Source organism: Panthera tigris, chromosome C1 (genome assembly GCF_018350195.1).
Source record: "Panthera tigris isolate Pti1 chromosome C1, P.tigris_Pti1_mat1.1, whole genome shotgun sequence".
Classification (NCBI taxonomy): domain Eukaryota; kingdom Metazoa; phylum Chordata; class Mammalia; order Carnivora; family Felidae; genus Panthera; species Panthera tigris.
The window spans coordinates 182,292,290-182,318,571 of NC_056667.1; the positions used below are offsets into that span (position 1 = coordinate 182,292,290).

The 26,282-nt window shown below is 36.5% G+C and overlaps 1 protein-coding gene across 3 annotated transcripts in view; it reads right to left on the bottom strand.

The window, feature by feature from the left end:
* Positions 1 to 23,799, bottom strand: part of BOLL (boule homolog, RNA binding protein) — a 43,293-nt gene extending 19,494 nt beyond the window's left edge. For 2 of the 3 annotated variants that reach the window (XM_007094726.3, XM_042995003.1), the window contains exons 1-9: positions 23,686 to 23,799; positions 19,703 to 19,846; positions 17,098 to 17,189; positions 15,183 to 15,237; positions 13,153 to 13,228; positions 10,001 to 10,128; positions 3,586 to 3,657; positions 1,371 to 1,418; positions 225 to 353 (exon numbers count right to left, since the gene is read on the bottom strand). In XM_007094726.3, the coding sequence (XP_007094788.1) occupies positions 225 to 353; positions 1,371 to 1,418; positions 3,586 to 3,657; positions 10,001 to 10,128; positions 13,153 to 13,228; positions 15,183 to 15,237; positions 17,098 to 17,189; positions 19,703 to 19,846; positions 23,686 to 23,706 (765 nt within the window). In that variant the 5' untranslated portion in view covers positions 23,707 to 23,799. Of the gene's footprint in view, positions 1 to 224; positions 354 to 1,370; positions 1,419 to 3,585; positions 3,658 to 10,000; positions 10,129 to 13,152; positions 13,229 to 15,182; positions 15,238 to 17,097; positions 17,190 to 19,702; positions 19,847 to 22,683; positions 22,772 to 23,685 lie in introns of those variants that run through there. The other variant, XM_042995004.1, reaches the window with a different exon arrangement.
* Positions 23,800 to 26,282: the final 2,483 nt, after the last annotated feature.

Consider the following 26,282-nt stretch of genomic DNA (forward strand, 5'->3'; position numbering starts at 1 on the left):
AGCCTAGTACAGTGAACAGCTAATTTCAGAAATGGTTCAGAACTAGTTAATGAAGAAGTCTAAGTTGGAGCATTCTTAGATATTAAAGAGGAAAAGATGTGAATAAATCAAAGAAAAAAGATATGCAGCTTCCATGAGGGTCTTAAATATCTTTAGAAAAGAAAAAGAAATAAAATATAACGATGAGGTAGTTATAGGTAATTTACTTTGAGACTAATACATACCTCTGGAACTGAGGCTTCCATCAGAGAAAGTGGAGGAGGGACACATCCACCATCTTGTGCGATTTCCACCGGTTGATAAATAACCTCAGAAGGTTGCAGGTATAAGAATGGAGCAGAAGATGCAGGAGACTAAAACACAAAGCCATATTTCCAAATCAAGTATGATTCCAGTTAAACCAAATAACTTACCCAACAGATGACAGAAATATTTGTTTCATAATTTGCTGAAGTTCTTTTCCAAGAATAGAAGTATCTTAACAACAAATAAGGAGTTCTTGGTTATTATAAATTCCAATTGTGTAGATGTGATCAAAGAACTTTATCACTGGTAAATACTAAAGTTTCTTAATGCTTCAGAACCTCATTTATAAATTCAGATAATAATGATATTAAGATCACTATTGAAGGTTGTAATAATATAGCTTACAGTGTTTAAATTGGCACAGATACCTATTCTCAGCTTTGTGACTTCACATGGGAATGCAAAATGTCATTAAATAGTCTTTTTGGTGGTATACTGTTTGTATCAAAAATTGAGAAATGGAATTTTACTAAGGAGCATAGTCAAACTGAAGAAAAATTTGAAGTAAAACTGGAAAAATGCTACATTTCCCCATAATATTAATAATAAAAAGTAGGGGCGCCTGGGTGGCTCAGTCGGTTAGGCGGCCGACTTCGGCTCAGGTCATGATCTCGTGGTCCGTGAGTTCAAGCCCCGCGTTGGGCTCTGTGCTGACAGCTCAGAGCCCGGAGCCTGTTTCAGATTCTGTGTCTCCCTCTCTCTCTCTGACCCTCCCCCGTTCATGCTCTCTCTCTGTCTCAAAAATAAATAAACGTTAAAAAAAAATTAAAACAAAATAATAAAAAGTAATTTTGCATGTTTATATAAGTACTCACTTTTTAATAAAATGCTTTCACTAACACAATCTCATGTGATCTTCACAAAGATCAGGTAAACAAACTTACAAAGGTATGGTATCATTACTTCCATGTTACAAATGGGGAAGCTAAGAAATATAGTAATTAAATAAACTGCCACAGGTATCACAGTTACTAAATAGAAAAGGAACATCTCAAATCTAGTTCTCCTGAACTTAATATTCATATAGTCTTCATAAAAATACAATTAAAAAAGTTAATATTTACCTGAGGAACGCCCCACTGCCACTGTCCTGGTAGGCACTGTGCAGGGGCCTAAAATGAAAAACAGAGACAAACCCACCCACATTATAAACAGGGGTCAAAACTGGATATCTACATGCAAATAGAATGAAGTTGGATCCCTACACCTGAAACTATATACAAAAATTAACTCAAGTTGGGTCAAAGATCTAAAAATGTAAGAGCTAAAACTATAAAACTCTTAGTAGAAAATATGTGTAAATCTTTGTGGGTTCGAATTAGGCAATTAAAAAATATATATATGACATGTAGCATTCTTTCTCACCCCCTGACACTTTAAAAGCACTGGGTTGAGCTTTTCTTCCTTGACCCTAGATAAAAATTAGGACAGAGCACTTCTTGGGGTGTGGCAGATTCCAAATGTGGACTCTCTAGTTAGGTAGTTTACTGGATTCTTTGGTGATCTCCCTGCTGAGAACTTCTAATTACATTTCTAGCCCTTGATTCTAGAAGTCTATTTCACACATATTCTTTCTTTATTGGGGTCATCTTAAAGTTTTTTGAAAAGGGTCTCTTCTGTGAGGTTCACATCTTGCTCTTGGGACATATAAACCTTTCTTGTTGTGAGTAAAAGTTCAACACATTCCCACTGTAGCCTTCTCTCCAGGCTCTGCCTCCAGAGACTAGTTCAGCTGCTTCTTTGGACTTTTTCAGTCCAAAGTCAGGTGCATTAAGCTTTCTTAGTCATTCTCTGATGTCCTCTTTACTTGGTTGAGAAGAAGGGGAAATGCCATAGCATTCTAACAACTCTTTTATTCAAGAAAACCTTGCTACCAATCTCCCTCAGCAATCTCAGCTTCCCCTCATTGTGTTCAAGGTGGACAATAAGCTAAGGGTCCTCAAACTGGTTTCACAATATTTGGCTGGTTGTGTTAAAAGCTGTGGTACCCAATGTTTTGTCTTTGAGGCTTCTGCTAAACTTTTGAGGCAGCTTAGAAAAAGTGATACCACATATGTATTTTAAATATATGCCATTAAGTTATTTTCATATTTAGTAAATGAAGGAAATACTTTAGATATTTTATATTTAGCATGCTAATAGAATTGATAACTTTATTTAAAAATAAGCAATATAGCATAATAATATAATGTACACTAGAGTGCCTGGGTGGCTCAATTGGTTAAGTGCCAGACTTCAGCTCAAGTCATGACCTCACAGTTTGTGGGTTCGAGCCTCACATCAGGGTCTGTGCTGACAGCTCAAAGCCTGGAGCCTGCTTTGGATTCTGGGTCTCCCTCTCTCTCTGCCCCTCCCCTGCTTGCGCTCTGTCTCTGTCTCTCTCTCAAAAATAAACATTAAAAAAAATATAATATACATTAACATATGATAATATAACAAATTTAAATAAATTTAAATTTTAAATTCTATCTAAAACAACCCTCCCTCCCAAAACTGAGTCTAATACTAAAAAGAATTCCAGTAAACTTAACACTTGATGTGGGTGTATTTTAAAAGTTAAAAAAAAAAAGAAAGAAACAAATTCTCTTCCAATATTCCAGAAGTAAGAAAGAATGTGATTTTATTCGTGAATGCTATAGATCAGAGGTTGGAAAGTAAAGGGCCAGAGAGTAAATATTTTAAGCTTTGCAGTCCATAATATCTCTGTTAGAACTACTAAACTCTGTCATTGTAGTACAAAAGCAGCCAGAGACAGTATGTAAACAAATACAAGATATGTAATACAAATACAAGATATGTAAACAAATCGTTATTTGCAAAACACCAAAATAGTCTGGCATTATGGATCACTTATCACCAATCTCCCACAGAATTAACAGAAGAGTGTTGGTTAACTAAAAGAGGCTTATTTTAATATAGATTATGTTAAATATAATAGCAAGGAAGTAATATAATGTTAACAATAACATTAAAAAATTAGCCTGTGACCCTGAATGTGTTATCTGTATGTTGCTTTGGGAATTTCTAAAGACTTTTGAGATTAAATGTTAGCCAAATGGAGCAAAACTGACCTCATTACATTTGGTTAAATGAAGCAAACATTCTACCTTCTTGTATGATATTGTTTAGTTCCCCATAAGAAAAAAACCCCCACTGTTATCAAGGCTTAAGTATCTCATTTTAATTACTAGAGTTATTGCATGAGAAAGAATACAATGAAATTTACCCAAAAAGGACTGAAGGTATTACAGAGAATTTTAATTGTAATTTCATGTTTACCTGATAGTGATACGCAGGTTGCTGATAAACTGGCTGAGCTACCATCACAGGGGAACTAGATACAGAACGTGACTATAAGAGGAAAAAAAAAGTGAAAAATTATTTCAGGCCTAAGCAAAATTCTTTAAAATAGTTATTACAAAATTTATCCCGAATTGTTACCTAAACCCAGTCAAACTGTGGTCTATGATTGGAAATGTCATTTTTCTACCTGTTATTGATAGAATTACCAACCCCACTTAAGTCTACTAAAATCATCACAGTAGTCCCACTTTTATTTGGTTTCATGTCCATGGTAATGCTAAAACCACCACCAGAAAAGTTGTTTCATCCAGACTATAAAAATATGGTTCTAAGAGAATTTTTTAAAAGAAAATGGCAGCTGGACTTAAGGTGATGATGCCTATTTCCATCATGAGACCAGCAATAGATAATGTTAACATATAGAACTGAATGAATAATCACATCTAATTTTGCCACTGATTTCCCACTACTTACAAATAATTAAATCTTATTCCTTTGTTATACATTTAATTAAGGCAAATACATTTCTTATTGAAGCATTTATCAAATTCTGTTTTATTAATTTGACACTTAAATGAGTTAATCATCCGGGGTGCCTAGGTAGCTCAGTTGGTTAAGCGGCCGACTCTTGATTTTGGCTCAGGTCATGATTTCCTAGTTCGTGGGATCAAGCCCCACGTCCAGCTCTATGCTGACAGTGTGGCGCCTGCTTGGGATTCTCTCTCTCCCTCTCTCTCTGCCCCTTCCCTGCTTGCTTTCACGTGTACATGTGCTCTCTTTCTCTCTCTCTCTCTCTCAATTAATAAACATTAAAAAAAAATAAATGAGTTAATCATCCAATAAACTTCAAGTGATTTCTCTATGTTTGAAAAAGTACACATAATACTTAATTATTCAAAGTAATAGAGTAAACCCAAAATTAGGTTATTTAAAATCAGACTAATAAAACAGGCAAATTGTATTACAAGATAGTTAAAATAAGCTTTAACGATAGCAGTTACAATTCAGTTTCCAATATGGGATCTAACTTATGTTGTTTTATTTTAATTCTCACTGTACCACCCCACCCACAAAATGAAAAAAGTATCATTGTACAATTTTCAGACTATCATGTTAATAAAATTGTAAAGAGATTAACATTAGAAAATAATAATGTAATTTACTATATTAATTTATTTAATTTCTAATAACAAAGGGGGAAAAATCTCAGCAGACATAGAAAAAGCATTTGTTAAAATTCAATACCCCTTATGCTAAGCGAAATTAGTCAGAGAAAGACAAATAACATATGACTTCACTCATATGAGGAATTTAAGATACAAAACAGATCAACGTAAGGAAAGCATAAAGAATATAAAAACAGGAAGGAGGATACAACATAAGAGACTCTTAAATATAGAGAACAAACAGAGGGTTGCTGGAGGGGTGGTGGGAGGGGGAATGGGCTAAATGGGTCAGAGGCATTAAGAAACCTACTCTTGAAATCATTATTGCACTATATGCTAACTAACTTGGATGTAAATTAAAAAATAAATAATTAATTAAAAAATAAATATGTCTGGGGTGCCTGGGTGGCTCAGTCGATTGAGCATTCGACTTCAGCTCAGGTCATGATCTTGCAGTGTGTGAGTTCAAGCCCCTCTTCGGGCTCTGTGCTGACAGCTTGGAGCCTGGAGCCTGCTTGGCATTCTGTGTCTCCCTCGCTCTCTGCCCCTCCCCCACTCATGCTCTCTCTCTCCCTCTTTCTCTCTCTGTCAAAAATACATAAACATTAAAAAAATAAAAAAAAATAGATATGTTTAAGGAAAAATATTCAATACTCTTTCATGATAAATTTAATACTCTTTCTTTCTTAGCAAACAGAATGTAAAACACCTTTCTTAATTGATCAGGTGTGACTTTGCCCCTCTAGGGAACATTTGACAATACTTTTGGTTTTTATAGATGTGAGGAGGCTAGGACACTGCTAAACATCCAATGTACATGACAGCCTCCAACAACAAAGAATCATCTGGCCCCAAATGTCTGGTGCTGAGGTTGAGAAACCTTCGTTAAATCTAAGATTATCTTCCAAAATCTACAGTATATGTATACAAAACTTAATGGTGAATCACTGAACTTGTTTCCTTTTTCAAGGACAAGGGCATGTTGTTATATAAATACTGTAGCAGAGACAATGCCAGTGCAATAACTCAATGGGAAAAAAAATGAGAAAAGAGCAGAAAAAAATAACTATACTGAATAATAAATGATTGTCTATATAAGAGTTTTGAAGGATTACTGATAGAATATGAACACTTAAAAATCAAAAGCATTACTACCTATGAGTCTCAACCTATTAGGAAATGTGATTAAAAAAATGTCATTCTTAAAATCAACAAAAACCATAAAGTACTTAAGAATAAATCCAACAAAAGATGTACTAAACTATTTCCCGGAGAAAGAAAATTTTGTGGATAGATGGAAATAAAAAACCTAACGAAATGTTTGTGGATGTTAAAATTCAGTATTATACACAAATTAATCTACATATTTAATGCAATTATAATAAACACCCAACAAAGGCTTTTCACAGAATTGAACAAGCTGGATTATAACATATTTATAAAAATGAAGACTTAAGGATAGATGAGAGACACCTGAAGAAAAAAGTGATAGGGTTGCCCTACCAGATTTTAACTAGTTCTAAAGCAACAGGACCTAAAAGAGAATTGGGCAGGGCAAACAAATACACCAGTGGAATAGAACTGAGAGCCCAGAAGAAGACCCCACTCCACCCACACCCCAGAAATGTGGCATTTCACAGAGGATTCATTTCAAAACAGTGGAAGATGATGAATTAGTCAATATATGAACTCCAGATTTAAGATCTAGATGTGAAAAACAGCAACACTATAGTATTTTACAAATAAAATATAAAATATCTATATTTGAGTAATAAGGAAGTGTTTTTTTTTAATTAAAAAATTTTTGTTAACGTTTATTTTTAAGAGAGAGAGAGAGAAACAGAGAGAGAGAGAAGAGAATGAGCAGAGGAGGGGCAGAGAGAGGGGGAGACACAGAATCCAAGCAGGCTCCAGGCTCTGAAGCTGTCAGCACAGAGCCTGACGTGGGGCTCGAACTCATAGACTGTGAGATCATGACCTGAGCTGAAGTCAGATGCTCAACCGACTGAGCTATCCAGGCGCCCCAGGAAGTGTTTTGTTTTTGTTTTTTTTTTAAACAAGATACTAAAAGATGAAGCCATAAAGGAAAACATTAATATATTTTTTAACATTAAAAGAACTAGCATGTGACAAAGACAAAACTTATAAAGTTAATGGACAAGCCACAAACTAGAACTCACAAAATTCATACATGAACTCAAGAAAAAGACAATAATCCCCAATGGAAAAAAATAAGTAACCCCACTGGACAAAGGATATGAAGAGGCACCTCAGAGAAGAAAGTAGAATGGCAAATAAATACATGAAATGTTAAATCTTACCAATGATTAAATAAAAAAACAACATACTATTTCATAATAACATTGGCAAAAATGTAAAATTAAAGGGTTGGCAGATTATGGAGAAATTGCAGCTTTCATAAACTGTAGCTAAAGTGTATAATTTGGAAAGCCATTTGGCAACATTTAGTCAAAGACGTTTATACTTTATAATGTGAAATTTTACTTCTATGCATATATTGTAGCCTAGACCAAGTTAGTGTGGTAGGGGCCCCTCCCTAAGGAGAGAAAAAAAAAAAAGAGAGAGAGAGAGAGAAAAGGAAAAAAAAAACACAAAAAACAAGGTAACCTGGCTATGTGTCTATGTGACAACATCCCTCATGACGTTGTAAACTGAGAACACTTAATCAGACTACATGTGTGTGTATGTTACCATATATGGGAGACAAAGAAATAGAAAATGCATAAAAAACCTATGCTACATGATGTTTGGCGCTCAGTTTTTTGGGTATGAACCCAACTGAGTGGTGCCGGCACGAATAAAGTTGCTTTCTGGAAATTAAAAAGCCTCGGTGCCACGACTCTGTGTGAGAATCCTGCTACAGCAGGAGAATACAGAATTTTTCCAGTGGTACATAAGCATGAATAAGTTTAAGAGTATTATTTTTTTTCTTATAAGTTTATTTATTTATTTGGAGAGAGAGGGAGAGAGAACGTGAGTGTGTGAGCAGGGGAGGAGAGAGAGAGAGGGTGAGAGAGAAATCCCAAGCAGGCTTCGCACTGTCAACACAGAGCCCTACGTGGGGCTTGTACTTACAAACTGTGAGATTATGATCTGACCTCAAATCAAGAGTCAGATGCTTAACCAACTGAGTCATCCAGGTGCTCCAAGAGTATTAATTTTTAGATCCTAACATGTGTACTCCTTCCTGATTTGATCTGTGAATGTGTCTGTGTACTATGTGTCTGTCTTCTTTTCATAACTCTCCTTTCACAATTACCCTTCTCCTTCACAATGAAAGACACACTTCTCAATCATCCTGGATCTGTTATAGTGCTTTGTTCTGGAATATAAATACCAACAGGGCATGAAACAATTCAAGAAGGCAATGCCCTTAAAAAATAGGAGATAGCAAAGCAAAAAGAGTTTATATAAGAAATATTAAAGAGGAGGAGTGCCTGGGTGGCTCAGTTGGTTAAGTAACCGACTCTTGATTTTCACTTGGGTCATAATCTCAAGGTTGTGGGACTGAGCCCTGTGGCAGGCTCTGTGCTGACAGCTCAGAGCCTGCTTGGGATTCTTGCTCTCCTGTCTCTCTGCTCCTCCCCTGTTGTCTCTCTCAAAATAAATAAACTTAAAAAAAAAAAAAAGAAATATTAAAGGGGAGATGGTCCCTTATTTCATCGAGGGAACAAAATAAGTTACATGATCGTCACAGGAATACATACTAACTCATTCATTTGAACTTAAACATTATAAAAATATTAAAGGTCAGAATTTTCTAATAGAAACAAAGTTTTATTTGGCTGACTAATTTTGTTAACTGAGTTCTAGAGCAGACATTTTCCATCCTTTTTTTAAAAAAGATTTTTTTTAAGTTTATTTATTTTTGAGAGAGAGAGACAGAGAGACAGAGAGACAGAGCGTGAGAGAGAGAGAGAGAGAGAGAGAGAGAGAGAGAGAGACAGAGCGTGAGTGGGGGTGGGTGGCAGAGAGAGAGGGAGACACAGAATCTGAAGGAGGCGCCAGGCTCTGAGCTGTCAGCACAGAGCCTGAGGTGGGGCTCAAACTCACAGACTGTGAGCAGTCTGGGGCTCACTGGGGCAGAGCAAGAGAGAGAGAGAGAGAAGTAAGGCTTGATCCCATGACCCTGGGATCATGACCTGAGCCAAAATCAAGAGTCAGCCCCTCGACTTAGTCACCCAAGCATCCCACAACACTTCTTCTTAAACGAAATATACAGCTACAAAGTTTTATAAAAATGTATCTAAAATAAATCTATAATACTCCACAATATATAATATTCGTACATTATTTAAAATTTCAGGGGCTCCTGGGTGGTTCAGTTGGTTAAGTGTCTGACTTTGGCTCAGGTCATGATCCCACAGTTTGTGAGTTCAAGTCCTGTGTCAGGCTCTGTGCTGACAACTCAGAGCCTAAGGCCTGCTTCAGATTCTGTGTCTCCCTCTCTCTCTGCCCATCCCTTACTCACACTCTGTCTCTCTTTCTGTCAAAAATAAGCAAACATTAAAAAATTAAAAAAAATAAAATTATGACAAATTTAAGGTGTCAACTTAAAAATGAGTGAGACTATTTATAATTTTTCAGAAAATTTTTAGAGGCTGTAGAAGAAAAAACTTTGAAGACCACTTTCCTAGACAAACTCTCACACAATACATACAAGAGCTAGATGTTCACTGCACTCTTGATTACAGAAAAAAAACTTAAAATGTCCATCAATAGGGGAATATACACTGATATAATGGAATATTATAAAATATTAAAAGTGAATTAGATATACTAGCATCAGCATGGTTTAATCTCTAAAAAATAATGTTGAATAAAAAAACTAGATTATTTACATAGTGTTTAAAAACCACCCAAAATAATACTACCTATTGTTTAAGGACACCTACATGTGTAGAAAAACCATAAAATGATAGGAAAGACATTCTGGTTATATATTCTGGATATATCTGAGGAGAAAAAGAGAGTAAGAATGTGGGGGCAAGGAGACTTTACCTGAATTTCTCATATTTTATTTCCCCCTATTAAATGAACTTAAGTAAATATGGCAAAATGTTAACATCTGTTAAATTTAAGTGGTAGCTACATGGCGATTATATTATTATTCGTGCTTGTCTGTGGTTGAAATATCTCAGAAATAAATATTTTACAAAATCAATAGAATAGATGGAAAACCTTCTAAGATGAAAATTACTTACAGGCCAAGGTGGTGGAACAGAAGTTACCTCTGGAGTATGAAAATAAGCAACACCATTATGATAAGTGTAAGGATATCCAGTTGAAGTTGTTAGATACATTGTTCCAGCTGCAGGCATTATACTGGAACCTAAAGCAAACATTAAATAATAACAATAACTAAAATGTTCAATTTTCTTTTAAAATGGTAATTTCTGAACATTTGAAAATGTTTATCTTAACACACCTATATAGTTATGGTAAAAATTGAATGTTGCAAATTAAAAAAAAATTCCATACGTTAAAGTATCTTTGAAATATATGTTTTCAAACTTACTATCTTAGAGCTTTTATTACTTTAAGGTGAATAAGAGAAAAAGAAACAAGTTCAAAAAAGAATACTAAAAATTCATTAACTTAGATTTTAGTACCAATGTAACAAAACACAAAGCTTAACAATTTAAATTATTATCAGCAAGGCCATTATTTTTATAAATATAAATTATAAAGTTAACTGAAGATTATAGACACTATAATAAAGTTCCTAAGACCTTAGTAAGACCTTTTATTAGTAAAAGGCCAAAGATGATGAAATCAGTGAGGTTGGAAAAGATTCCATACTTTCCTGAAGGGATTTTGGTTCTACCCCACAAATTCTTTGGATCTACTCTCACAATAATTCATTGACACTGTAACTCTTATTCTCTAGCTTCCCTTTGCTGTAACTGCTGCTGTTGCAAACATGACCATAAATCTTCCATGTGGCTAGTTCTGGGTCCCCATCTCTTTTCTCAGATCAAGTTATTACACTCCTCCCCCCAAATTAAAAAATATGTATGTTTTTGTCAGGAGAACACTTGGAAAATTTATATAAACCAAGTTAGATTAAGTACTTGACCAGCAAATTTATGTAAATTACTGGAACTGGCAATCCTTCTTCCAGTATATCAGTGATTCTCAAAACTTAACATACATTAGAATCACCTAGATAGCTTATTATCCAGGGCCACATTTGCAGAGATTTAGATTCAGTAAGTCTGGGATAGGGCCTGAGGATTTGCATTTTGACAGATTCCAAGTGAACTGTTACTGGCTGCAAACCACACTGTGAGTAGCACTGGCCTACCATTTTAAGCAGCACTACTGCTTCTCAGCCTTTATATTTTCACTGTATTTCATCTAGAGTTGTTACTGCTTACTTTAGTGATTCTTAATCCCATCCTTTTGAGAATTTGATGAAAGTCATGGAGTCTTTTCTCAGAGATACATACTGAAACAAAATTTTGCACACAATTCATGAAGTTCATGGATTTCCCTCCAAAGATAATCAAGGAACCACAGGTTTATCTGCTAAATGAATGAATGAATGAATGAATGAATGAATGAATGAATGAATTTTAAGTCAGTACAGTTACAGGGCATTGAACTTGGCTGGTGATACAGCCAAAAAGAAAAAAGAAAAAAATTGGACATACCGTATTGAAGTTAGGCTCTGGTGGGAAAGATAGTTATTAGGTAACTACACAATTAATCAATTAAGACAATTTTGATAAATACATTAAGACGTAGTGTAGTCTATTATACTAGGTAGTATGAATGTTCCAATTGTATTTAATTTGTGAGGAAATGATGTTTGGGCTGAGCTTTAAAGAATGAATGGGATTTTAATGCAATGGCAAAGAGCATTCTAGGTAAATAGTGTATATTAGGAGTACGGTATGTTCTGGAACTGAGATGAGGCTAGATAGCTAAAGCATGGGAAGAAAAATAAAGGACAGTTCAAAAATAAGCAGAAAATAACTTAAGATGCGCACTTTTGAAAGATTACTCCGGCTTCCTTGTGTATGATAGGTTGGAAGGTACCAAGACTGGATTCAGAAAGACCAGTTAGGAGGCTTTTCCAGTGATCAAGGCAAGGAAAGTGGGTAGCTCAGACTAGAATGTTGGTAATGGAGATGGGAAAAAAAGCAACAGATCTGAGAAAAAATTGAGATAAGAATCCCCTGTATCTTGAGAATCTACTTTTATACTTAATATTTATTTGCAGAAAAGTATAATGAGCTTTGGAGTCAACCTGTCCTGGATTTGAAGGCTAATGCCACTATTTGGTTATATAGTTATTTAACCCTATACTTTTCAAATTCACCACCTGTTGAAAGCATTCAGCATAGTGATTCATGGTTTTTTTTTTTGTTTTTTTTTGTTTTTTTGTTTTTTTTTTAGCAACTTGTGGGTCATAATATGAACATTACTACTTATACCTACTGCTGGTGATAAAAAATGGTTACTACGTGTCAACAGCTTAATTCTTAGAACAAGAAAGAAGTATTAATCTACTGAGGACACTTCAGTTATCTTCTAAATTAACAAATAACTAAGTCAAAATTAAACTTGATTAACTTCTAAATTAAAATAGACCACCCAAATGAGTACAACTATTAATTTGTTAACAGATGTACAATAAACACCTAATGTTTTACACATCCCAGTGGACACTAGGACACAGCTAAGGAAGAATAAGAAAATTCAGTTGTGAATTTTCTAGCCAAAGACTGTTATAGAGTTTAATAAATATTTAGGTAAAAAGCAAACTGTAAAGATGCCTAATACAATAAATAGGAAGATTGAGAAAAAAAGAAGAGTAGAGTTGAAAACCTTGCAGAAATTTGAGAAAGGCACATAATTTAGCCAATTATTAAAGCTTTAGGAATTGTTCCCTCTGATAATTATGACACATCTAGTTGGGTTATAGTACCTACCATGCAACTAGAGTTTCTGATATTGGTTCTTTATTTTTATTTTCAGTATTTTAAATTTAAATTTCTAATTTTAAATTACTTTTCTAATTATAAAAATTTCCAATTCATAATGCCAAATTACTTCTAATTACCTTTGTAATTTTAAATTATATTTTTATTTTAGAAGAGTTTTCCTTTAAAGATGTAATTATATGTAATATATGTAAGCACCATTATTTATGTAAAATTTTCCCTACCCCCTGAAAATCTAACATACATTAATTTGTAAGAAATATTCATTTGATCACCAACTTTGCTGAAATAACTTTATTAAATTAAAGAAGTCTGACCTTCTAATTAAATTCTAGAAAAAGTCTAATATTTCAAAAAAGAACCATGTAAAAATACTGGAAAATGCATTAGTTCTCAATACATACGAGGAATTCCTACTTGTTGTTTTCTTATTGCTGGACCAATGTTCAATTTCTTATCTTTATAATTAAGTTTTTCAGCCTAGAATAAAAAAAAAATTTATTATTTTGGCACTACTGTTTTATAAAACCAATAGTGAAAAACTAGTGAGAAACATTTTTAAAATTCAGACTATAATAGTTTTGAAAGCAGCAAGGAATACTGGAAAGGACAAAGTCTTAGAATATTAAAGATATGGGTTTGAATCTTGGTTCCAATGCTTTGACCCTAGTTCTTTAATGGGAATACAGTCAAGCCTCTACTCATAGATCCCGTATTTGGGAATTCACCTATTCATTAAAATTATTTGTAACCCCCAAATCAATACTTGTAGCAATTTAGTGATTACTAGTGGACATGAGCAGAGAGGTGAAAATTTTTAATTGCCTGACATATATGGTCCCAGCTAAGGTCAAACAAGGGAATACTCTGTCCATTCTTGTTTCAGCTCTTACGGTGAAAACAAGAGTCCGTTTCATGTTCTGTTTAGTGCCATGTTTTTTGCATTTTTGTGTTTTATGTTGGTGATTTTGCTATCTTTTTTATTTTGCTATTTAAAATAGCCCTCAAGTGTAGTGCTGAGGTACTGGCTAGTATTCCCAAGCACAAGAATAATGTCATTTGCCTTATGGAGAAAATATGTGTTACATGAATTTAATTCAGGCATGTGTTACATAATGCTGTTGAACAGGAGTTCCATGTTAATGAATCAACAATATATATTTAACATGAAGTCTTTAAACAGAAACACACATAAAACAAAGTTATGTATTAATTGGTTAATGCAAATAACGTAGGGGCATCTGGGTGACTCAGTTGGTGAGGTGTCCAACTTCAGCTCGGGTCAGATCTCACAAGTTCGTGAGTTTAAGCCCCGCACTGACAGCTCAGAGCCTGCTTTAGATTCACTGTCTCCCTCTCTTTCTGCCCTTCCCCTGCTTGTGCTCTCTCAGAAATAAATAAACATTAAAAAAAAACAAAGAAGAAAATAATGTAACCAGAAACTTGTGGGAACCTAGTCTTGTATTTCTTCTAGGAACAGCAGTCCAATATTTGCCAATTCAGTGTTCATGGTGACTTTAAAGAACATAACTAGTATGAATAGTGGGGATCAGCTGCATGTGATTTAATATATAATTCAAACTATTTTTTTCCTTAAAAAATTAACTAACATTTACCAAATTTAGTTATTACACTGAACTGCAGGCTATAGACTTTTTCTATGAATGTTCTTAGTTTATATAATGTTTTTCACAAGAGGGAAGTAATCTCAGATAATCTCACTCTAGTGTTGTAGTGTTTGTAGGAATTCAAAGTGCTATCAACTAACACTTGAGAAAAGATGTATCCCCAAGTTCTTAGTTTAAGCAAATAAAGTAAAAAATTATATTACAGCTTGACAAACAAACGCATGCAATGATTTAGAATTTGTTTTTCTATTGATAAAAATCTATGCTTAATCTTTTTTAAAAAGATTTTTAAAAATATGTTTTTAAAAGTAATCTCTACACCCAACCTGGGGCTCAGACCTATAGACCTGAGATCAAGAAATACATGCTCCACTGACTCAGCCAGCCAGGCACACCTGTTTAATCTTAAAAAAAAGCCAACAACTTTTTTTTTTAAATTTTAGAGAGAGAGAGAGAGAGAGAGAGCGCAAGAGTGTGTGAGCAGGGTAGTGGCCAGAAGGAGAGAGAGAGAATGGCGAGCAGGCTTCACGCTCAGTGTGGAGCCTCACGCAGGGCTTGATCCCATGACCCTGGGATTATGACCTGAGCCAAAATCGAGAGTTGACCACTCAACTGACAGAGCCACCTAGGCGCCCTTAATCTTTTTTTAATTCAATTTTTTTGGAGACCAATGTCAATCTTAAGATGCAAATAAGTTAACATTTTTTTTCTAGCAATTGATCATTGTACTGGAATGCTAATACTAAAACAAATATCCTAAAGGATTAGTTTCAAAAAAGGAAGTTGAATACATTAAGAGATCTTACCTCTTGTAAAATTTTTTGTGCATCTTCTTGTGTTTCAAAAGTGATGAAACCATACCTAAAAAAATGCATTAATTATTTTCTTTAGAACATTAGAGTTATACTAAGATTAATTTTTTTTCTTTTAAGCATGGGCCACTGTAGTAGTGAGCAGTTTTCTAAGGTGCCCAGCATGCAAAATGTAAGAGAATCATTCACAGCTTAACACTGTCACCTCCTCTTAGAGTCAGGACACTAAAAAAAAAAAAAAAACAACAAACCAGGATCTTCAAACAGTTTCATATCTGACTTGTATATAAATCAGGAAAGCATTTAAGATTCAAGTTCTGGCTTACAAATTAGGATGCAATAAATTTTGGTACAGAGACATAATCACCTTTTAAAATAATAGAAGTTTGGCTTAAATAGGAATCAGAGTAGGGAAAAAATTTCAACACAAAATTTTTTTAAATTGGTAAATGTTTATTTATATGGACGTATTATTATTAGCACATCTAAACTGACAATGCAATTACTAGTATTTCCCAAAGACAAATAAAAAATATGTACATCCCAGACTTTCTACCTGCTGTTTGCATGCATAATTGTTACCTCCAGAGTACAATTCATATAATATTCAAGATACAAATATATTTTGAATGCAATGTCCAAAAAGCCAAAACAGATAGACAAAAAGATATGAAAGAGATAAAACAGTATATCCCCCTGCCAAGCATAATTTCTACTTAGGTAACTTAAGGAAACTAGAGTAGTGTTAAATATCTTGACTATTTTCTTCAATTCATAGTTACTGTATTATATAAAAAGTTTCTTCCTCTAACAAAGAATTTCTCTTTTTCTATTTGCCCAAACATTAAATAAGGATTAAGGAAATACTTTTACACTAAATTTTTGATAGAACACATACACCACCCAGTGGAAAAGGCATAAAATACAGTTTACATATCTATGTTTTTAGTGGTAAAAAGTGGATATTACCAAAATATTGCAAATTCTATTAACCAAATACAAGAGCTACAATCTCACTTCTTCCTAATACTATTTGTCAGTCTGAGAAGTATCTCATTTGTTTAAAAATAACATCTCTCCAGGAACCCATCTCTTCCAAAGTGCTCACTTGACATTCTTACAAGTTGCTTCCCTCTAGTAGAATTTTCTATCTACCTTGTTAGTCCTTTCTCTTATGTATGTCCTGCCTCTCTTTCAAGAAAATGGACATAATCCTTCACTGATCTCCACTGTCTTACCCATTTTTTTCCCATGGATATTTTATTTTATTTTTTAAAATTTTATTTTTTATTTTTTAAAATTTACAACCAAGTTCTGTCTTACCCATTTTAACTTTGCTATCAAACTTAAGTAAGTACACTATGTAAACTACCTCTTCTCTGAGATTTGGCTTTTGTATAAACCAGTCCACTGCAATGGCTCTAAGGTCGTTAGCCATTTCTAGACAAATCCTCCTGATTTCTTCTCAGTTTTTATTCTCTTTGATTTGGCAATTAAAAATCATTCTCTTTAGAGTTATATTTCTCAGGTTAGTTCCTTATCTCTGTGTCTAAAGCAGGCACACAATTCCAAGAGCATCTGATTCCTTTAGCTTCTGGTTCCTTAGCTACTGGACGTTAGTTACCCAACATTAAATGCTTGCTACATAACATTGAATAGTTCCTCAGCCAATGCAAGAATAGCTTCCTAACAAATTAAGGAATATTATAGTGTCCTCCCCCATGCCAAAATACACACACACATACACATACACACACACACACACAATGCAGATTAAAGGCAAGAAGAAAGAAGAGAGCATGAAATTCTCTTTTTAAAAAATGCAATCAAAATAAGTTAGCATACCAAATCTAGTAAGCCAATAAAAATACAATTGTTAATTCTATGTACTATCTATAGCAATACTAACCCTTTGGACACTCCAGCTCTGTCATTTACAATCTTCACTTCTTTTACAGACCCATACTGGGAAAAAAATTTTCTTAAATCATTTTCATTTGTCTAATGGCATAAAAGGAAAACACAAAAAATTGCTTTTAATAGCTTTTAATGGCTTTTAAAATATCCTCTAATTGCTAAAAAATGAAACAAGTCTTATGCTTGTTTTGGAGACAGAAAAGATTGTAAACAAATAGTAATATAAACGTAAGAATGCCTCTCAGCATAAAAACAGTATATAAAACCACTAAATTATTAAAACCAATGTAAATACATTGCTTTATGCAGTAACTATGATGTTAAACTATTATAATCAATGAAAAAAATTTAAGCTGAATTGCTTTAAAAACAAAAAGAAAGTTCACTCATATTTAAAGGAATTCTTGTTGGCCAGTTAAAAAAATAGCTTGAATTAGGCACGGCTATAACTATAGTAAGGGCATATTACTATTGGTTTTTGTGGCTCAGAGAGGCCCATGGTCATGGCAGTGGAACTAAGTTGTTGGTGTATACCAGTCCCTCTATTTTAATCAGCAGTCTCCAGGAACAGTAAGGTCTTAGGAAAGGAATACATTTCTAAAAGTACTTGAACTCAATTTGTGATATCAATGAAGTAGCTACAAGATTTAGAGTTTTTAGATAGTTTATCTGTACTCAACATACATTTCAGCTAAATAACGACATCATAATATTCAAAATAAAAATTTGAATCATCATTGGACTATAATATACAAGATATCTACAAGGATGGTTTTAACTGCAGTAGTCTCATAATACACTCATTTTATCTTTTCCTACAATATTCACACTAAATTCACTGTAATTTCATTTTCTGGTTCAGGTATAACTACCCCATGGAAACTTTAAATATCTTTAGAAAAGAATTTCTTTATATACACAGAAAAAGGCATGCCCAACAGCAGTGCTATGCCTCTTATATACATTATCAGGTTTTAGTTGGTAGCCTACAGCCTGGTAAATTGGATGATGACAAATACTGAGATAATCTTAAGAATAACTAAATTCCTCTTATTTCAATAAACTCAAATGGAACCAATGCCAGAAGAATTTCTGTTAGAGATCTGAAAACAATTCAAACTATTCTCTGATAGAAGAATCACTAGTTCAATTTTGCAGCTCTACTTCCTAGTTGAAAAATAAGGAGACAAAGTCAAGATGATTAAGTATCAAGAGGGATGGGCTATAAGCTTCCAAAAAGAAGAGTTTTAAAAAGTTTGACACTGTTTGCTACTACAGAAACCCATCCAGGAACCCATCTCTGGATGGTTCATTTCCTCGTTGTCATTTGTCTATGGTTTTGGAAACGGTATAAGTATCAGGGAGGGAACCCTAGCCGTTACCTTAAAGGTACAACTGTGTTCTAACAATGGCCTCTTAAGTTCATAACGTAGCTGATAAAATTCAATAACCTAGAATAGCCTAACCATATGAATATTTCCATTTATTGATAATTTATTTAAAAATATACTGTTTATGATATAAATTAATTCTGAACAAAAATACTCAACTCGAATATTTATGGTCAGCCATTAATATTTTTCATAGAAACAGAAAATCTTTTTAAAATTAGCATTTCATTAAAAATCATTTTTATTCATGTTTAGTGAACCAATGACATACTTGCTTAAAAATCATTATTTTGACAAATACACAAATACAGTATGTGTATCATTTCTCTTGAGAAGAAAAAAAGTATTTTCATCCAAATTGCAAAAGATTGATTATAGGGAAATAGTAATAAATGTCAAATTTATTTGACACATCTTTGGCACAAAGATTTTTTTTAATTAAGAAAGACAACTATCCCTGTAATTTTCAATATATAATATGGAAACTTGGAAATCTTTCTACATATCCACTTAGAAGTAAGGATATTCCACTTAAAATAGCATGCAGACCTTTCCTATAGGTGTTTACTACTACCTCCCAAATGGGGGTGCTAAAACATCTCACAAACTAAGCTTCTTTGAAAGAGTGGAATGACTGATTACATTATTAAAGTGTATTAATGTTAAGATGTTTTATTCTGACATTTTTTTTTGTGATCAGATTCTAAATTAGATGGCGGAAAGCAATTTTGATGGAAGTTTAGGAGGTTATTCAATAGGAACTTGAGAGTAAAGTTGGGATAAAGAAACAAATTCATAGGACTAAATTTTGTGTTTTTTAAAAAAATTGCGTTTTCTTTAGAAATTATTACCATGCATTATTTTTTTTGGAGTATGACATAATAAAGTATAATTAGTGTGGTATGGTGAAATAAGGAATATGGAACTATGAGTCAAAATAGTGGGATTCTAGTCTTCACTCTGTCACGAAGAAGCTAGGAGCCTACAGATATATCAGTGAGCCTCAATTTCCCTGTATGGGAAATTACACATATTCTTTTTAACCAACACTGGTATTGAAAAGATTCTTTATAGTAAGACAATGTGAAACCTACTAATCATTATGGAAATAGCAATTGTTATTTTTGCAGTTGTACAAAAATTTTCTGAGAAATAAAATAACTTCTAACGCAAAAAATACACTATGTTACATGCATAAATAGGTACCTTAAAGTCAATTCCTCCTACAAAGATGCGATTAGGGATCACTGTTCCATATCTTGGGGCACTTGTTGGGTTATTCAAAGGCACAGGTGATACAGGATTAGGGGATGGAGATAATGAATCTGTTTGCGTCTGATTTGATGTTTGCTGTAAAATAAAATTCTTTTAAACTTTTAGCATTGGGTAGAAGTTTGATGCAGGCTGAAAACAATATCTTTCAAAAAGATGAGTCATTTAGACAAAATGTAATATTTTAGACTTTAATTTTAGTCTATTATTATGAAGATTATAATTAGAACTAATACTTTTTTTGGAGCAATAAAAATATGGGAAATGTAGAATCTACTCCACTACAGAGAAAATCTTAATTACTTAAAATGTTTCTGTGAATTATTATTAAATATACAATTTAAATATTATAAATATTGAGGAATATTAAACTCAAAAAACAGAAAGAGAAAAGCAGCCCTGACAGCTGGGAACTGGCTTTGTTCTGGTGTTGTTAGGAGTTGGCCTCGAACTCACAGCTAGGCTATGGTTGTTCTCTTGTTAACAGGCATTAGGCAAAGTTACTCTGTGATTGTGACGGATCACAACAAAAACAAGACCATTCCATAACCATGTCTGAACGCTGACAAAAACAAAAGCATTGTCCAAACCATAAGAATGACCAAACAGCCCTCTTTTCTGGCTGATATGTATAACTGCTCCATCTTTATCAATCACAGCTTTGGCTTCAATCTATTTTTCTTGCCTTCTAGATAAGAATTAGCAGAATTACTCCCACTTTCTGACAACATGCATCTCACAGTAAAGCCATTCTTCCTTAAACCCTATCTAAAAAGAGCTTAACACAAGTTTAAATCCCATAGTAAGTTCTTTTCTAGCACCCTCTTACCAAAAGGCTCCATGGTGCATGCTCTTCCTTGTGGCAACAATTCAATACACCCAACTTTAGTGAACTACAGTATGTTCCTGGTAGTCTTTGGCTAAAGGGCAGTGACAAGTTGATAAATTCTGACATTCAAGTTCACTGTTTTTTAACTCTAAAGTCAAAGTTTTAAATGCACTTGTCAATTTGAAGATTGAACTGATTTTGTAAAGAAAAGAGAAATTTACATACCTATATCTCATAGGCATAAATTTTTATACCAGAGATTGAACTCAGTACATACATGTTCATAATTCCAAGTTGGGGGCCTAATTTAGATTCTAATAAACATATATTAACATATATGCCTTTGCACAATGGCAAGATGGTAAGCTCTTAACCTACATCTGAAAAAAACAAGACTTGAGAATAGAATTTTGATAGCAGTTTTTAAAAAAAATTTTTTTTTTTTACGTTTATTTATTTTTGAGACAGAGAGAGAGCATGAACGGGGGAGGATCAGAGAGCGAGGGAGACACAGAATTTGAAATAGGCTCCAGGCTCTAAGCTGTCAGCACAGAGCCCGATGCGGGGCTCGAACTCACAGACTGTGAGATCATGACCTGACCCGAAGTCGGTCGCCCAACTGACTGAGCCACCCAGGCGCCCCGAGGATAGAATTTTGAAGAGAAACCAATTTAAAGCACTTGCTTATTATTTTCCTTTTGGGAACATTAAACAGGCTTCTCAGACAGTCTAACGTACTAAATGAGTATGCTTCAAAAATCTTGGTTTCAGAATTTCAATTCTCTGAGAAACAAATACATGAAAATGAATTTCCAACATAGATAATGAGTTGTTCTTTTTCATAGTTGCTCTCCTGTCTCACTTAATTGGCCAATAAAACCATGATCCCTAAGTCAATCCTTCAAGATATACAGAGAAATGACTAGGCCAGTAGTGACTACAGGGCTACAGGCTGGATCTCATTGGGTTCTATTCTGCATCTAGTGTTAAGGGGGAACAACACAAATTCCTAAAAAGGGAGTTCATAAAAACACCTATTAACCCACAGAAAAATCATCACATTTAATAACTGCTATGTTGTAGTTTCCAATTAAAGAAATTGGGGAACCAATCCTAAAAGCATTCTCTCTGGGCATTTGGAGGTTATTTGTAACTTCAGTCACTTTACTTCTAGGATGTAGTGCAGAGAATGATGATTTTGGGGTGCTTAGTTTTATTTTTCAACTGTGGATTTGCATTGCTAGAGATAATAGCATAGCTCTAGTAGATACAATCTTGTCTGTTTACAGATTGTAAAATTTTAAAAATCAGTCTTCATGAAATTTTCTTCTGAAAAACAAGTTCGACAGATGAATTCATTTGTTCTCCAATTTGTTTAAATAAAAGTCAATTCCATTATTTTTCACAGAGAAAGGACATGAACAAAAGTGAACAGGTGCTTTATTTCCAATCTTGAGAAACTAGTTAGATGATACCGAGAAAGGAAAAACATCAACTTTTTATATCCTGTTCATTTCATTCTCATTTCTAAGGCTCCTGCTGTACTGTGGGTTCCTACTGCCTTATTTTTCTTCTTACCACTTATCACTTTCCAACATACTATATAGTTTACATATGTTTATTGCTTACCACTTTCCAATGTAGTGCAGTGTTCATATGGGAAGGGATTTTGCCTATTTTGTTCACTGATCATTTAAAGTGGGGATGGTACATAGCAGGTGTTCAATAAATAATTTGTTGAACAAACGAATGAATCACTTCTCCCTGCTCATGATATCCCAACCATTAGGCAGAGGGTTTAAGAATACAATATGAAAAGAACCTAGAAAATATCTTAATGTTAGTAGTGACAAGGCTTAAGCAGAAATATCTCAATTCCTCAGAGAAGGTTGGCGATGCACTGAGCTAATAAAGCCTCAGATTCCACCGGCAATAATTTTGCAAATGTATGAAAAGCACTTAGGCAGGTGTTGTTAGATTAGAAGTAAGGGTTCTTAGTTTAGCAAAACTTCCTGCACTAAAGAGTTTATTAAAAATTTCCTTCAAAGTAATGTGCCCTCACTGCCTCCATCCCTTGAGAATTAACCTCGAAATCTATCATCCACTTTGCCAGCGAAGACAACGGGAAGAGGGCAGGCTAACCGTCGCAGTCAAGGCCTCGAAGCTCCTTCCCCTCCGAGGCCAGCAAGCTGAGGCGCTGGAGGATATGGCCGCTGCGACAATTTCCTCGGGTTCTCTCGGGTCATCGTGAACTTGGGCACTGACACGAGGATCCACCCCCTCCCCACCAAAGTGCGGGAGGGAAAAGAAGGCTAGCCAGCGAGAAATTTTGACCCGCAAACCCGCCAGCAGCAGTGGCTGGAACCCTCAACGGCACCGACCCGACAGTGGCCTCGAGCGTCGGCAACAACTCGGCACTCACGTGGCGCGCGCTGATTGGCTGCCAGCGGGGTGGGGGCGGGGCACAGTGGCACCTCGCCTCAGCGCCTCGGCTCCTCAGGCCTGCTTCGTCTCCCGCCCCTCCCCCACCCGGCCCTCAGCGTCTCGGGCGCACACCCGGTATTAAAGTGTCCGGGTCCGTCCAGGGCCAAGGTGCCCCACCCCTCCCTCCAGGTCTCTCCGGCCTTCCGGTCCCCACTGACTAGCCAGGGAGAGGCGGTGTCAGCGCCCTGGCAATCCCTTGCGGTGGGCGTCTGGGCGGAGTCCGGCCTGAGCAGGCGTCAAAGACCGGGCCGAGCCCAGTTTCGGCGGGAAAGCTATTTTTCTAGCCCAGCCCCGCCTGTTGTACAGGACCCGGCCACCCGCCGCCTCCTGAAACCTTCCGGCCATTTCCGAGGTCCCCCAGCCAGCCTACACCCGGTCCTGGCCCGGTGGTCCCACCTTCCCGACCCCACCACCCGACCCGACGGGGCCTGCAGGGAGGCCGCTCTTCGCGGTGGTCGATGGGGCATCCTGTCCACGTTTCTTCCCGAAAAAATAGCGGGCGTTTGGGCCCTAGACTTCACAATTCCAGCCCCTCAGGAACGGAGTCCACGTTGCTCCTTCCCCTTGCTATCCCGGGGCCGGAGGCCCTGACTGCCGTACTCACCGCCCCGGACTCGGTCTCCATCTTCCTCTACGCTCTTCAGAACCCAGGGGAAAGGATCAGAAACCTGAAGTTTGAAAGCACCTTCACACCAAGGAAGCAACACCACGTTTCCCGACGGACACTCCCCCTGGCGGCGACGGCGGCAGTGGCAACTGCAGGGGCGCAGGCTCGGACCCGGGACCTGAACCTGCCACCCGGTAGGGGGGGGGTGGGGAGGAGCAGGCGACGTCGCCTCGGGCGGCGGGGCGGGCGGGCGCAGCAAGCCGGGGAGCGGCGCGGGCGGGCGGTTTCGGCTGTGGCCCGTGGTCGCGGAGCTGGGCCGTCTGGGGAGGGAAGAGCGTGCAGCAAGTCGGGGCGGACGTGTGGTGTGCAGACGAGGGCTCGGCTCTGGGGCCACTCTCGCCTGCTTTCGGACGGCTGGGGAGGAGAGAGCGAACGGTTATGCAAAGCACCATGCACCGCACACTTTCCTCTCTTCTCCCCTTTGGAGGAAAGTCGGCGTCTGGGACTGGTGGGTTTCGAGAGGTTGACGTGACCTCAGGCTTTACTAAGCAGCAAGAGGCCGGTTGAGGGGTGACTTCGGAAGGCTGGTGCAGGGCCAGGAGGACGGTTTCCAGAGTCAAACTCTGACCCCCCCGGGCCTGACGCGCCAAACTCGGGGACTCCCGAGAAGCCTGGGACTCCGCGCTGCACCTGTTGTCGCCGTCACTCATCCCCGCTAGCGGGCGGGCGGGGCGGCGCGGGCGCTTGGCCGGGACCCGCCGCGCAGCCCAGTCTGGGCCTCGGCGCCCGTCACAGGCTGGCGCCCGGAGCAGCTCCCGCGGGCCCCTCGCGGCTGAGCACCGCCCGGCCGGCCGCAGCAACAGCCTTGGGAGCCGGTCTGCGACGAGGCCACCCGCTCGCCAGAGGGGGTGAGCACTGTGCGGCTTGACTGGAGCAGCTCCGGCGGCCTTGGGATACATAGCCTTTGAAAGAGTACTTTGTAAAAAATATCTGTGAAAGGTAGCTGAGAGTTCTGTATATCGCCGCTATAATGCATAATGTAATATTATACACACACATATATGGTATATAAATATATAAGCGGTATATAATATATAATCAAGTTGTAAATAATTACAACTAAGTAAACATGTAATAATGCTGATGATTATTGCACCTACCATTTATCAAGAATTCATTTTGTGCCAGTCACAGTGCTTTATAATCAATATCATTTCATTGTTCTCACAGAAACCCTTCAAATAGATACTACTGTATCTATAGATACAGAGCTAAAGCTATAAGAGATTTAACTATAAGAGCTAAAGAGCTAAAGCTCTCAAGAGCTAAAGCTATAAGAGATTTAACTGGGATCTCTCTGACGATTCATGAGCTTAACATTAAAAAAATGAAAAACCAATTTTAATGTTTTACTTATTTTTGAGACAGAGAGAGACAGAGCGTGAACGGGGGAGGGTCAGAGAGAGGGAGACACAGAATCTGAAGCAGGATCCAGGCTCTGAGCTGTCAGCACAGAGCCCAACACGGGGCTCGAACTCACGAACCATAAGATCGTGACCTGAACCGAAGTCGGATGCTCAACCGACTGAGCCACCCAGGCGCCCCTAAATTTTTTTTTTTTAAATATTTATTTATTCTTGAAGGAGAGAGAGAGCGAGCAGAGGAGCGAGACCCAGAATCTGAAGCAGGCTCCACTGCTCTAAGCTGTCAGCACAGAACCCAACTCCGGGCTTCAGCTCATGAGCAGTGAGATCTTGACCTGAGCCAGAGTCCGATGGTCGACTGACTGAGCCACCCAGGTGCCCCATGAGCTTAACCATTTTGACATGTGCTTTTAAAAAGTTAGCAGTAACAACTATTAAAACTGACATTAATAATAACTTCTGTACTCTCTGTTATAAAAGTTTGTGTTATTTTACTTTAAAGATAAACGTTTAAAAATATGCAGTATGGCTTAATTTGTAATCCGTACAGAGATTAGCTCTTCATATTATTTACCAAAAATAAAATGGGAAGCATAATTTTTTCACTGAATACAGTTATTCAGTCATTAGTTTTGCATGCAATTTAAGCTCATTTTAGGTTTTAGTTTCTGTGGAAACAGAAAAGACAAACCTATTCAAATTAATACTAACATTCTAGAGCAAAATAGTTTTGCTGTTCAATAACAGAACTGATTTTGTTCTTTTTTTTTTTTCCAATAGTAATGATGGGTGCGAGTAGTTATTACTATCCCCTCTTTTGCCCAAGTCTTTAATTGGCTGAAAACCCTTCCTTTTGAAGACTGTCTTCACCATAAAGGTGGTCAGTGTGTAATACACAAATTAATCAACACAATTTAGGGGATATTAACTGTATTTCAAGGCCCCTGTTAGGTACTAGGGGGATATACTGTATTTACAGTAGATAATTATTCTACTTCTCTTTTCATTGTTAAAGCAAAAGGAATTTTTGGTTTTAAAATTTGGATAAATCATGTAAAAGTATACAATTCAACTAGTAGACATTATAGAGTTCCTATTGTGTGTAGGACCTAATATTAGGCTTTATGTTATGGGGGATAGGAGGATGAACAAGATCAAATCCTCATCTTG